The sequence below is a fragment of the Macaca fascicularis genome, chromosome X, assembly GCF_037993035.2.
Source record: "Macaca fascicularis isolate 582-1 chromosome X, T2T-MFA8v1.1".
Lineage (NCBI taxonomy): Eukaryota > Metazoa > Chordata > Mammalia > Primates > Cercopithecidae > Macaca > Macaca fascicularis.
The window spans coordinates 43,715,569-43,730,051 of NC_088395.1; the positions used below are offsets into that span (position 1 = coordinate 43,715,569).

General features: G+C 42.2%; 1 protein-coding gene across 2 annotated transcripts in view; it reads left to right on the forward strand.

Annotated features, from left to right (window-relative positions):
- The window catches only part of MAOA (monoamine oxidase A), a 132,013-nt gene that overhangs the window by 40,425 nt on the left and 77,105 nt on the right, over nt 1-14,483 (forward strand). Inside the window, exon 1 of one of the 2 annotated variants that reach the window (XM_045383824.3) lies at nt 7,328-7,441. The exons of the other annotated variant lie outside the window; for it this stretch is intronic. Coding sequence (XP_045239759.1) covers nt 7,369-7,441 — 73 coding nt within the window. The 5' untranslated portion in view covers nt 7,328-7,368. Of the gene's footprint in view, nt 1-7,327; nt 7,442-14,483 lie in introns of those variants that run through there. 2 annotated transcript variants of the gene reach the window in all.

A 14,483-nucleotide genomic window follows, 5' to 3' on the forward strand; every position in this document is an offset into this window, starting at 1 on the left:
GGCAGGAGAATGGCGTGAACCCAGGAGGTGGAGCTTGCGGTGAGCCCAGATTATACCACTGCACTCCAGCCTGGGCGACAGAGCAAGACTTCATCTCAAAAAAAAAAAAAAAAAAAAAAAAAAAAATTGCCTCATGGGGTGGTGTGTACCTTAGTCCCAGCTACTTGGGAGGCTGATACGAGAGGATCCCTTGAACCCAGGGGTTCGAGGTTACAGCGAGCTATGATCTGGCCATCGCACTCCAGCCTGGGTAACAGAGCAAGACACCATCTCAAAACAAAACAAAACAAAACAAAACAAAGAGCATTCTCAAAAACAGTTAATGTTGTCCCCAGAAAATACATGCATTAGGTTTCTGCGAAACAGTGAGGAAAACATAAGGAGAAAATGCATTGAGATATACGTGGCATAAATGAAAATTGAGTTGGCTGAAGTAAGAACTTAAAGTAAAAAACAAAACAAAACAAAACCTAAAATGAAATGACAGTTAAAATCTGCATTAGAAGCAGTACAAATAGAATTAGAACTTCAGAAAATTAAATCAGTAATATGAAGGATAAATTTGATTAGCTCTCAGAATTCAGAGGAAAAGGACAAAGATGACAGCAATGACAAAGGACACAGAAAGGTGATCCAACAAGATAACTATAGGTGTTTCTCAGGAAGAAACCAAATATTTAAAACAGATACAATAATCCAACTTGTAGTAGAGAAAAACTCCTTGCCTAGGAATAAACAAAAACCTCAAATTAAAAACCCACAGATTGAAAGGATTTATGATACTACACACACGCAAATAAACACACACAGACACACACACAGACTTTTATTATCCTCACAAAATTGTTTAATTTCGGGGACAAATGAAACAATTTCTCAAGAGTATTCTGTAAATGAAGACTTATTTTAAAAGATGTGAGGGCTGCCAAATAGAAATTTTTCAAATTGATGTCTAGGAAATATCATCACAATTAAATTAACCAGTCATTTCATTGATGGAATGATTTTGAAATTTATTTAAATATATAATAATATATTAATAAAAAGACTATGTAAGACTATTGCCAAGAATTTGTTAAAAAAAAAAAAAAAAAAACTATTGGGAAGGGACTAATCTTTCTATCTGATAAAATCTAATAAGGCAACAATAAGTAAATCAATGTGGCATTGATGGTAATGTGGCAAGAATAAGCAGGTCAGTATAACATAAGAGACAGTTCAAAAGCATATCACTATTTATGTTACATGAGGTAAAACAAATCAGTGGAGAATGGAAGGATTTTTCGAAGACAATTCTCTTATGATTGGTTAGCTATTTGGGCGGGGGAGCAGATAATCCATTTAGGTCCTCACCTAATAGCACATAGCAAAATACATACCAGTACATTAGGATTAAATAATTAAATTTTAAAATATCAGGCTGGGCACGGTGGCTCACGCCTGTATTCCTAGCACTTTGGGAAGCTGAGGTGGGCAGATCACTTGAGGTCAGGAGTTCGAGACCAGCCTGGCCAACATGGTAAAACCCCTTCTCTACTAAAAATACAAAAGTTATCTGCGTATGGTGGTGCTGGTCTGTAGTCCCAGCTACTCAGGAGGCTGAGGCAGGAGAATCTCTTGAACCTGGGAGGCAGAAGTTGCAGTGAGCCGTGATCACACCACTGCACGCCAGCCTGGGCAACAGAGCAAGACTCCATTTCAAAAAAAGAAAAAAAGAATTTAAAATATCAAACCATCAAAAAACTATTATAAAAGAAAACAGATTTTGTCTTTCAGATCTTTGAAAGACAAAGCCCTTCCAAGTTGAAAAGCAATGGAAGGCATCACTAAAGAATGGATATAACCACATAAATTTAAATGTTATACATATCTAAAATGTCATAAACAGCACTAAAATACAAGTTGGAATAAACTATCTTTAGTGAAAATAGCAAGCAAGGGGTTACTATCTTTTATAAAGCACTTTCAGAAATCAACTACAGAAAGGCATGAAGTGATCATTCACAACAGAAGAGATGGAAATGGCTATAATACATTTTTGAAAGATGTATTTCACCAGTAAGAAAATAAATGCTAATTTACATAGCAAAGCCATGCTGATTTTTCACCTTTCAAGTTAAGAAAGGTTCAAAGTTAACTTGTTTATTGTTGGAGTGGGTATAGTAAGAAGACAGCCATTCTTAGGCATTACTGATGAAGTATAAATTTGTATAATCTTTTGGGGAAGTAATTTGGTAACTTCAATCAAAGAACTTAAAAATGCTCCTACTTTCTTACCTCGTAATCCTGTTTTGGGATTCTATCTCAAGGAAATTGTAAAAACTACATACAATGTTTTATGCACAAAATGTTCATCTCCATATTAAGTATTATATTAAAAATTGTAAAGTACTAAACGCTTAATGCCAGAGGGTAATGATTAAGTAGACTACAGTAGCCAATTGAACATAAAGAGTGAATATATATATGGCATGAATATATAATGTAGTTTTTAAAAAATTAAAGTGTGAATATGTATTGAGTAATTCTTACATGTCTGGTACCACCCTAAATGTTTTAATGCATTTGCTCGTTTAACCCTCACTTCAGCTGTGCTAGATATCGTCATTTTGCTTCTCCAGGTGCCACTACCACACTTCACTTCTCTACTCTGTTCTGGCCCCTGAAGGCTGACCTGTGTCAACTAAGGGAAAAAAATCAAGTTTTTAAAGAATTACAGTTAATTTTATTCAGAAGTCTTACTGGAGGCTATAGACCAAGGCTTACAGCCTGGGAGCAGTTCTGTCAGACTGCTTGGGCACAGTATTTCAGCCCATTGCTTATAGACAAGCGTGGGAGTTCAGTACATGCAAAATTGCATCAAAGCTGCTTAGAAGTTACAATGAAGCAGAATCACATCTAGATTTGGGTGTAAGCGTACATCTGGCAACAGATTACGGAAGCATAATCACCAAACCCATCAGACGTTACCTTATGTGTAGGAAAAGGCAGGGACTAGGGGCATTTATCTTTTAAGGAATATAGTGACTCAGGCAAAAAACATGGGCCGTGTGCTCTATCCTGTTGTGTCTTCAAAGCATCCTTCTGGTGAGCTGGACATCTTCACAGAGTCAGGAGCTTTGTGAAATTATGCTGGCAAACAGAAATGAGCAAACTTGGCTTCTTGGCACTTGCTATTTTGTCTCACACCTGTATGGACTGCGTCAACAGTCTCTCTTGTTTTCTAGCTTCTGGTTGGGTTAGGTCTGTGCAGAGGACCAGCAGGAGACTGGAGGGAGGGAGATTAGGTATTTATTCTCCCAGCTTCCTCCCTGTAGGTTTCCTGTGGGCTGGCTGTCTCCCTGAACTAAAGGTCACACCTTGTGTCAAGCAGCCCTTTCCAAACAGCATTGTCACTAAATTTCTGATGACTTCTCTCTCCCCCTACCTGTTCAGAGTGATACCTTCTTGCTGTTGCCAAGCCAGGGTACTGCGTGATTCCTTGCGGCTTCTTTCCATCTTGCCCACATCTTTGAAAATAGTTGGTTGATGATATGCTCTTGAAATTACTTAATTTGAGTTTGCTGTTTCCTGCTGGAACCCTGACTGATTCAACAACTTATAGGATTCTACGATTCTTCGGTTGGGACAACAGGCACAAAGAAGTCCAGTAATTTGCCTAAGGTCACACAAGGGAGGAAATAATACTTATGGAATGTTTCACAGTTATTCCTTTATTTATTTAAAATGAACTTTTATTGTTTTCGTACAACACAAATAAAATGAAGAGAGAAAATACTCATATTTCTACTCATCGATTTCCATCCTTTATTTAATAAAACTTCCACATTTTCATCTCCAGCCAAACTCTTACTTTGAGTCTCAGGCTTTATGTTCAGTTGCCTACTCTGTAACATTCATCTGGATGTCTCAAAGGCACTTGAAACTCATCATGTCCAAAAACATGCTCATAGTCTTCCAAATCCTAGCTACAACCAAGTCCTGTCGATCTTATATGTAAATGTCTCTAAGATATCCACATGTCTCCAGCTCCACTGCCACCACTTACCTCAGTCTAAGACACTTTCACCTCGTTCTTTAAAGAATTCCTAACTTTGGTCTACCTGTACCTATCTACTCTTGCCCGATTTTGCACATGGCAGGCAGAGAGACCTCTCCAAGTTGCAATCTAGGTATATTGCCACTTGCTTAAAGTCTTGCAGTGGCTTTTGTTGCTCTTAGGATAAAGGCCAAGATTGCTACCTTGGCCTCGGCGGCCTCAGCAGCCTTGTCTCCTATACTTCTCCCCTTGCCCACAGCTCCACAGAGTAACTTTTAGTTGCCTTAATGAACTATGCTTTTTTTTCTACCACAGGGCCTTTGCACACATTGTTTCTTCTTTCTAAAACATTTTTACACTCCCTCTCCCAAAGTTAATGTCCTGAGGGGTCAGGACTCAGGACACCCTAACACTTTCTTATTATCCCTGTGGGTCTTTCTAATATAACGTTTGTCAGAGTCTGTATTTACACATCAGATAGACAGTTGTCTATGTCCTCTATTGGCTCATCCACTAGACTGTGTGTTCAATGATAATGGTCTCTGTCTTGTGTTGCCTGTGTATCCCAGTACTGTGCCCTGTGCCTAGCACATGGTGTGAAATCAAGTATTTGAATGAAAATAAATGAAAACAATGAGAATAAGGAGAAAGGTGGACAGAATCACATTAGAAAGAGCTGATTTCTTTATATCTAGTTTTTCTTCTCTCTATGCTCAAAGTCTACCAAGATAAAAATGATTTCAATTTAGTCATAAGTCTCAAGTCCTTTTCTAGGAAGTAAAAGTTATTAAAACGGGATGAAGAAAAGACTAAATCCATATTTCTTTACAGTTTATTCAACAAGATGTTTGATACAGAATGGGGTGAGGGGCAACAGGAGAAATGTTTATAGGTGGGAGCAGACATTGTTAGCTTCCTCAAGTTCTCATCACTTTCTCTAAATTTATGTCACGATTTCACCTATTTGTGAGGGTTCCAGTAATGACAAATTCAGCTTTTGATGACAAATTCAGGATAAGAAAAAGTGGAAAATTAAGAAAGGGATAAAACTAGCAAACAGAAGGCTGGCTGAACAGTAAAATACATGCACTAAATAGCACTCTTTTCAGTAGGATGGGGAAACACATGTTTTTTATTTCATTTGTTTCTGCACCTTAGCCATCCCTTTGACCTTCGCTTTTAAAATGCAGTCCCACTTAATACATGATAGGTGAGTTATTTTTCTTGCGTACTTGCTTCGATTTGGGTTAAGCGCCTCAGCTTGAAAAACCCCATAGAGAACCAATAATTGCCTGGTCTCCCACAAGTGACGGTTCTCGCCCCGCCCCGCGCCGCCCCGCCCCGTCCCGTCCCGCCTCGCCTCGCCTCGCTCCGCCCCGTCCCACCCTGCCCATCCCTGCCCATCCCTGCCCTGCCCCTCCCCGCTCCTTCCTGCTCCTCCCCTCCCCACTCCTCCCCGCCCCTCCCCTCCCCGCTCCTCCCTACCCCTCCCCTCCCCGCTCCTCCCCGCCCCGCCCTCAACCTAGTGCGAGCTGGAGGCTGCGCAGACCTCGACGGGCTATACATGACGTCACAAAGGGGCCAGACCAAGTGGGGCAGCACCCTGCGATCCTGCGATCCTGCCCGGCTCAGCCTCCTTCACATATCTGCTTCCTTAAGTTCACTCTTGCCCAGATAGCTTTCAGTTAAAACCAAAGAATGAAAGCACTAGGTTGAGACACTACGCGGCTACACCCACATCCACTCCTCCACTCTCGCCAAGCAACCGCGCCCCCCGCCTGCAGTGGCATCGCCCGGCCACGCCCAGTGGCCAGGCTTCCAGCGCGAGCAGGCAGGTAGGCCGGGAAGGCGGGGCCAGGCCGGCGTACAGCCACATCTCCCCGCCCCTGAGTGGGCCCGGCGCCCGGGGCTGGCCTCCAAGAGTGGGTACCGGGAACAGCCCGACTGGAGAAGGGCTGCGGGAAGCAGAACACCGCCCCCAGCGCCCAGCGCGCTCCAGAAACATGAGCACAAACGCCTCAGCCTCCTCCCCCGGCGGCACCGGCACCGGCACTGGCACCACTACCGGCACTGGCACGACTACCGGCACTGGCACCACTACCGGCACTGGCACGACTACCGGCACTGGCACCACTACCGGCACTGGCACAACTACCGGCACTGGCACCACTACCGGCACTGGCACCGGCACCGGGCGCGAGGCGGAGGGCCCGCCCGAAGCCGGGGGCACAACTTCCCAGGTCCCGAACCCGGCCTCCAACTTGGACGACACCTCGTACAACGCGTCCGAATGGAGCATCCGTTCTGAGTGGCGGTCGGTCTCGGATCCGCTAGCCAGTTCCCAGTGGAGCACGTCCTCAACGGCCGAGGCCGCCTCCTGGACCTCCAGCATACCCTCCCGAATCAGCACCCCCGGTCTTAGCGAAAGTATGGACTCCGACTCCAAGAGTGGCCTCCGGGATTTCAGCGCTTACAACCCGAGCAATCGGATCCCCGAGTCTACCACCCGCTCGAACTCCTCCGATGTGGCCGCCACAGACTCCAACCAGGACACCGGCATTCCCTGGGTATTAGTAACAGGACCTACCCCGCCCGTAAACTCCCCCTACGAGTCATTGCAAGGGTCTGTCTTCTCCTCAGGGTTCAGCCCCCCACAGGGTTCGGTAAAAGTACCCAACCTGCCCCCGGATTCCGTCCTGAGCTCAGTGCCCGGCTACACTTGGATATTTGTACGGGGACCTCCTATACCCAATGACCTTTCGCAAGTGTCAATACATGCACCTCCTACACCCAGTAACACCCCCCGAGTGTCAGTACAAGGGTCTGCCACATCCTCAGTGCCCAACTTCCCCTGGGATTTGGTACCAGGACCACCTCTGCCGGATAACATCTCCCCAGTGTCGCCACAAGCACCTCCTGCACCCCATAACATCCCCCAAGTGTCAAGGCAGGCGTCTACCCCCACCTCAGTGCCTCACACTCCGCAGGGTTCAATACAAGAACCTCCTGCACCCAGTAATCCTTTCCAACTGCCGACACAAGGACATTCTAAACCTAATAACTCTCGCAGAGTGTCAGTACAAGAGTCCGCCCCGCTCTCAGTGCCCAGCTCCCCCCGGGTATCAGCTGAAAGATCAGCTCCGCCCCTGGGCGCTCCCGGAGTATCAGCAAAAGGGTTCGCCCCGCCCACAGTGCCCGGCTCCCCCCGGGTATCAAAAGAAGGATCGGCTCCGCCCCCGGGCTCCCCGGGGGAGTTGGTAGAAGGGTCCTTCCCACCCTTTGCCGTCCGCACTCCTGTGCCTCCGACCCAGGAGAGTGTCAGCTCAAGCATGGAGAATCAAGAGAAGGCGAGTATCGCGGGCCACATGTTCGACGTGGTCGTGATCGGAGGTGGCATTTCAGGTCAGTGTGGACCGTAGCGGTGGCCTGGGGGGTCATGGCCAGTCAGGGGTAGGGAACCTGCAGTAGCGCTTGTGGCGTTTGGGGGTCTCTCATGCATGCGAGAGTGTAGTGTAGCCATGGCTCGGCCCCATATCCTGCGAGGTGGGAGTGGGGGTTGTGCCAGTTTTGCTGGTGGTGTGATTGGGGGAGTCAGACACAATAATTTTACTACTACTACTATTAAATACTAATATTTAATTAGCTCTTGCTGTGCAGTTATATTTAGCACTTTACGTGGATTTTCTCAGTCCTCAACAGTCCTGTGTGATGTGAACTAAATTCATCCCCGTTTTGCAAAACCAAGAAACTGAGGTCTGGGGAGTTTCAATAACTCTCTTGAGGTCGAATCACCTAGCTTGGAAGTGGCTGAACGATTTTCTCCCATTTAAGACCTGCAGTACTAATTCCTGAGGTGGCTGCTTTGCCTCACTGATTTCATATCCTTTGCCCTAAACAGAACATCAGGATACAGATTTCTGTAGTATTGAGGGAGCAGTAGTGTTATTCCAGCCCTGCTCTTCTCTATTTTCCCTAGAAAATTTAGTGGGTGAAGAGGAAGGAGGTAGACTCCTTTAAGAAAAGGTAGGAAAAAAAAAAAAGGGGGGGGGGAAGAGGGAGTGAGCTCTTAAACTATTCCTCTGTGTGTGTGTGTGTGTGTGTTTGTGTGTGTATATATATGAACTTTGTGTGTGTATATATATATATGAACTTGCAGGAAGGTGTAGGGCATTTATTATCCAAAGAGAATCCCTTTATGAAGCAGGGGCTGAGTGCCCTGTTGTATCCTCCTTCCTTCTTTCACTAAGAGGTACCACCACCTGAATCTTGTCTTCATGAGCCAGTTGGTGGGCCAGGGTTCCCCTGGTCCGGGCTTGGATTTGTGGCTAACCAAGTGAGTGGTGCATGAGGCTTTTCAATATCTTCCTGGAAGCCTCATCATGATTGATATATTAATTGTCACCTATGTTGCCATCATTGGTAAAATGTTCGAAATTTAGGAATTTTGTTACCTTTCAGCCCTGGCTAGAATACCACACTGACCTATCCTGCCCCCACTAGGTGTTAATAATTTCTGAGTTATCCCTGCAGGGTCTGATTCAGAAAGAGAAAGATGATGGGAGTGAGTAAGTAGAGTGGCCCCACAGTAGCCATTTTTATATAAAAATCTTTCGAGGAGACGCTGAACATGCTTACAAATTAATGTTGGGTAGAGATAGCTTTTGACTTGGCCTGTTCAGGATAAACAGTCACCTCTTTATCCTGAACAGGCCAAGAGAAGAGATTGGCATGAACTGTTGCTTTGACAGTTCCAGCCAGTACCAGCAAAAACATACTTGTATGTTGGAGCATCAGAGGAAAGCAGCTCCTGGTGGAGAGTAAGAAAAAGGAGTATTTCACCTTGTTTCTCTTTATGTATTTATATATTTGTTTATTCATTCAAAAAGCACTTGTTGAGTACCTGCAATGAAGTGGGCTGCTGTTTCCCAAAATCTGGTCCCACTAGGCAAGCCTCCTAGAAGCAATATGGTTGCAGATCACTGGAAAATAAATGTGATGGCAATGTGTTATATACATTGAGGAGGGGTTCTGGGTCCTCTCCCATCTCCATACCATGTGTATTCTGCAATTCAGAGTTCTTTCTGGGATTTTATTCTTAGTCTTTTTCTTGTTCAGTCTCCAGAATTCCTTAAGGAGCGTTGTTTTTGTATTTTTCCTCTGCCTGATTACCTGCTCTTCCTCCCTTTCTATACTTTATGCTCAATACTTGGTCATTAGCAGAGGTGAAATCACCATGTAGCTGATAAACTTAATGCTTTATGGCCTTATAACTGTAGGTCTCTTCGGTTCTCATTCTAAATAAATAACCAGTTTCATACTCAGTCCTGTATTTGCAATTTTGCTTTCTTATTTCTTAGAGAGGTTACCCAAGTTATATAAGTTGTAGGTCCCACAAAACCTGAATCTGTCCATGGTCACTCTTAATTATTTATTTATTTCCATTTAGGGCGTTTCTTACACAGTAGTTCACACCCCTATTCCAGAGGCCAGCTTCAGTGACACTGGAAAAAGCACTTGGCTTCCTCTAATGTCATCTCCATCAGTCAGATCTGAGTGATTTTAATACTCAGACTGACCAGAAACATTGCTTTCTATCTGTGGTACCTTCGCAGATGGTTCACAACTGAAATGAAAGTAGTTGCCAAGTGTGGCTCATGTTAGATCCTGGACATCAACTGAGTGTTTCATGAGCCGGTGAGAAGCATCACTTCCCAAGCATTCTTGTGAATTCAGAAACATACCATTTTTATGTGTGCTTGGCAGTATCCCGTGAATTACTTAATAGTCCCTGTGGCAGTTTTATATGCTTTTGGATGTTCTTTACAACTTTTGTTAGGACTTGCATGCTTTGATAGGTTACCCACACATTCATAATACATCACCAATCCATAGCATCAGCAGTGTTATTTCTATTATATAGCTCCTAGAAGAGTACATATTCTAAGTGACATTACTCAGAATTGATCCATATTAGCAACATTATTTTTTAATCTCTCTACACAGAGAATAACAGCATCTTGATGTATCTCCTTTTTTGTCATTATAAAACATAAAATAGACTATGTTTTACAACCACAAACTCTTTTTATCTGCCTAACCACCAATTAAATAATTATATATAGTATGTTAATAGTTGAGAGGGGAAATAACCCCGCCGATTTGTTGGTCTAGTGATATCTTTAAAATGCTCTGGTCCTTAACCATTCATCATCTATCACCATTTCCTTTTTGAAACTCCTTTCATGTTTTCTGCGATGCTATTGGATCCTGAATTTTTATCCCATACCGATTGCTGCTTTTCCATCGCTTTCATTGTGCTCATATTCTTGCAAGCATCTGGTTTTGAAAGGTTCCACTGTTCATCACTTTGGGGTTCTTAGGTACTCTCTCCCTCTCTTTCTCATTCTAGAACTTCAGCTGTCCCTTTTCTGTAGAAAACTCTCAAATCTCTCATTTGAATCCTCTTCTTTCCCTGAACTGTCCCATAGTTTATCTGCTCCTGGGTATTTCACGATTGAACACTTCAGGTTCAACATGTACCATAGCTACTGTGCTAGCCAGTCCAACTTCTTTTCCTCAGTTCCTTGACTCTGTTCTTAGCACTACCATCCCTTCTATAATTTTTGACATAATCTTTTGTTTTATCTTCTGCACCCCTTTAGCAGATCCTTCTCACTCTTCTTTGGGGCTATCTCTCTTCTCCTTTCTCTATGATGACCTCCTTCCCCCCATCACCAGGACAGACTCTTTTTGAAAAAAATTTTTGTATGAATGTAAGGGATACACCTGCAATTTTGTTACATGGATAGATTGCGTAGTGGTGAAGTCTGGGCTTTTAGTATATTCATAATGTGAATAATGTACATTGTACCCATTAGGTAATTTCTCATCACCCACCTTCCTCCTGCCCCCACACCCTTCCAGTCACCAATGTCTGTTATTCCATACCTCTATGTCTGTGTGTGCACATTATATAGCTCCCACTTGTAAGTGAGAACATATGGTATTTGACTTTCTGAGTTGTTTCACTTAAGATAATGGCCTCCAGGTTCCATCAATGTTATTGAAAAAGCTCTTGACCCCTGAAGCTACCTGGTTATGACCCCCTTCCCAGTGGCCACCCTTTACAATAATGTCTCTCCCTTTATGTCCATCCTGCATGCAGTGTTCTCCCAGACTTGATTTTTCTTAAACACTTCTTTCATCACCTTGCGCCTCTGCTCAGGGCCTTTAGTGCTGTCCTATCAGCAGTCTCTCAAACACCTCCCTACCCCGCCCCGCATCGTGACAAGTAGCATTTCCTACTATTTTCCAACATGGGTTTGAGCTTTAGTCTCACTGCCTCATGTCCTCAGGCTACACTACCTTTATTTTGTCCCTTCATGCCTTTTCTGTTTTGATCTTAACATGGAAGTGCTTTTCTCTTACATTTATATTCTATCTATCCTTCAACACTTGGCTGAAGATCCTTTCCTTGATCACTCTGCCTCCCATTGATTTTTCTCTCCTCTTGTAGAGCTTGTAATCTGTACTTAACAAACAATTTACACTTGTTTTCTATCTCTTATTTCATGATTTGATTTTAAGGATAATGGCTCAGTCACTGAATTCAGGTGCTAGTTCTTACTCATGAGCTGCCACAGATATAATAAATGACAGAAAACTAGCGGTGGAAGATTTTAAAATGTGCCCTCAACTGAGAATTTCTGAAATGGCTCTCTTTAGTAGAGAAAAAAAGGAAACAAGAAAAAAGCCCACCTCCAGGGGACAATGTATACTTCCTTCATGAGTCTGTTTGGAATTTGAGTCTTTGGGTCAAAGGGGTTTTAAAAGGCAATCTAGTCTAATCACCTAAGATTTTAATCTTCTTGACAGCACCTCTCTGGTGATTAGGGCCAGATGGCTGTAGCTTTGAACGCATTTAAGGATAGGAAATGCTCGATCTCTCAAAGCAACTCATTACAGGTAGAGGTAGCTCTGGCTCCTGGTCTTGTTTAAGCATTTCAGGAGCCTCTACCCATATACTAAGCAGGGACCAGATCATGGGGAAAGAAAGAGGTATATAAAGATGAGTAAGTAGCATCCCTGTATATAAGGTACTTCTATCTTCTGGAAGAAGTAATCAACTGGGTGAATAATTGACATGAATACAGTGAGATAATAATTGATAGGAATATAGTGAGATAAATATCAATGCAGTGAGATAAATATTAATGTTATGAATATGAACAAAGTGCAGGAATCTTGAGAGATAGGTAGAATTTTAACAGGTAGAAATAAGAGGATGGAAAAAAAGACATACCATACAGGAGATACTAGAGGAATACAGATACAGTCATGAGAGTAAGCCAGACATGAGCAGTGCTTAATTTCCGAATGGCGAGAGTTCCAGGGAATGACAGTAGTTGTTTCCTATGCCTCTAGGGATGTGATCCTGGTAGCTATTGAGATGACCCCAGTGTGCCACGTCTGCCCATGATTTTTGTTCCTGTGTGAGCTGTGAATGGTTAGCGAGTGCACAGTGAAAATGCCTTAGTCATAACGCTGGATTGTCCTGGGTGAATACAGTGTTTCTTCATTTTTTTTTTTTGTATGCAATTAAATTCCAAGTGTCATGTAGAAAGACCTCTTCATGTCCAAATAGTGTTTAAGCAATAGAATTCCTCTCTATTTTTGTCCATCAGCTGAGCTCTGCTAAAAGAATTGAGAACACTAGCTGCCCAGAATTCAGTGCTGTATAAAATCAGCAGGAATGAATTTTTCTTATCATCTGAGAGACAGAAAAGCCATTTCGCAAGAAAAATGACTAATGTTCAGCGTTCCGATGACTGAGTCCACAACATACCACAATTTCCCTTTTTTCCCGTAAAAATTATTCTGCTGGGACCATTTTAGGCATTTTAACCCAGAACTTGGCAGCATGTACTGTGTGGTTTTGCAGTGATTAAGAAAAGCTTCCATATAAGAAATGCCACTTATTTTGGGTGCCTTAGTTATTTGAATACTCTGAGGTTCAATGTGGGCTGAGCATTAATTTTGTGCTGTTTAGGACACTGCTCTGCCCCTATTTTATATTTTATTTTTAGGATGTTTTTACTTCATAAACTTTTAAAATACTGAACAAAGAACACAAGAATTACATTTATTTGTGTTCTGATTTTTTTTTTTTTTGAAATCTTCATGGTTGAGGGAGCTTTTGGATTTATCTGGCATTTAATGGGAAATTTTAGCATTTAGTCAATACTAATTGATTTGAATTGTTACATAATCCTCAGCTATTGTGAAACATGTATTTAACAGTAGATCTAGGTATAGCATAATTGCATACATTACAGAGACCAGTAATGGAGAAAAAGAAACATGGAACACCATTATTGGTGAATATTGGGTCACAATCTTTGTGTAGTTGTGGCATAGAAATATTTTAACCTATGAAAAATCTTGCAGTATTTGCATTCAAGTGTACTCAGAAAGACTAAGGTTGTATTCTAGTTTTATATTACATATAGGGTGCCCAGCCCTGTGATTTAGAAAGTATAGACACCTGATAAATAGTTGTTAAGGAATATACTTGTGTGTATGAGATGTATAGATTTCATAATGATAGGTGTTTTTTTTATTTTAATTTTGAGTAATTAGAACTTCAAAAATTGAATCAAAACATTTTCTAAATGTTGTGAGCATTTGAGACAAATTGATTGTTGGGACTGTTTCTCCTCCTTTATCATGACAAATATTTTATATTTTTATCAGCAATTTGTATTTTCCTTCAAACAATCTATTTCTCGTTGTGTTGCCATCTATCATTGTGTATTAGGGAAATTGAAAGTCTTTGAACTGTGGTTTTATCATCCAAGAAGTTGGATTAAGTTATATGTGATATATCTTCTGGTATGGATTTTTAGTAATTAGTCAATTTCATGAAGATCCGTCTCTTTAGTTTTCTTTCTTGGACCCTCCTCAACGTTTTTTTCTTCTATGCTTTATTCTGGGAAGAGTTTGCATTATCTCTCATATTGACATTCTTCACAAACTTAAATCAGGGCCTGGGTCTCTCCACAGGTGCTCATTCACACTTGCCCCATGGCTTCTCTGAGACTTCTTGAAAAACCCTTTTCTAGTTGTTGCTAGGCCAAAGTAAACAAAGCACACTCATTCACAATATTTAATTGATTGATCAGATAAAAGTGTTAAGAACATAAAAAACAGATGATAAACTTTAAGAGTCGAAGTAATTATATATTAACCATGTCCAAGGGTTATAGAATAGTGGCCTATAAGAGCCCAAAGGGACTGAAACAGAGGCTCAGAGGGGTCAAGGGAATTACCAAATGCCACAAAATTCTTAGCTTTATAACTTGTCCTTGGATGCATAAAATACTGACTTCTAGGACAGTGCTCTTTCTGTACCTCACCTCACTGGACTTGCTTTGTCAGCTTATCC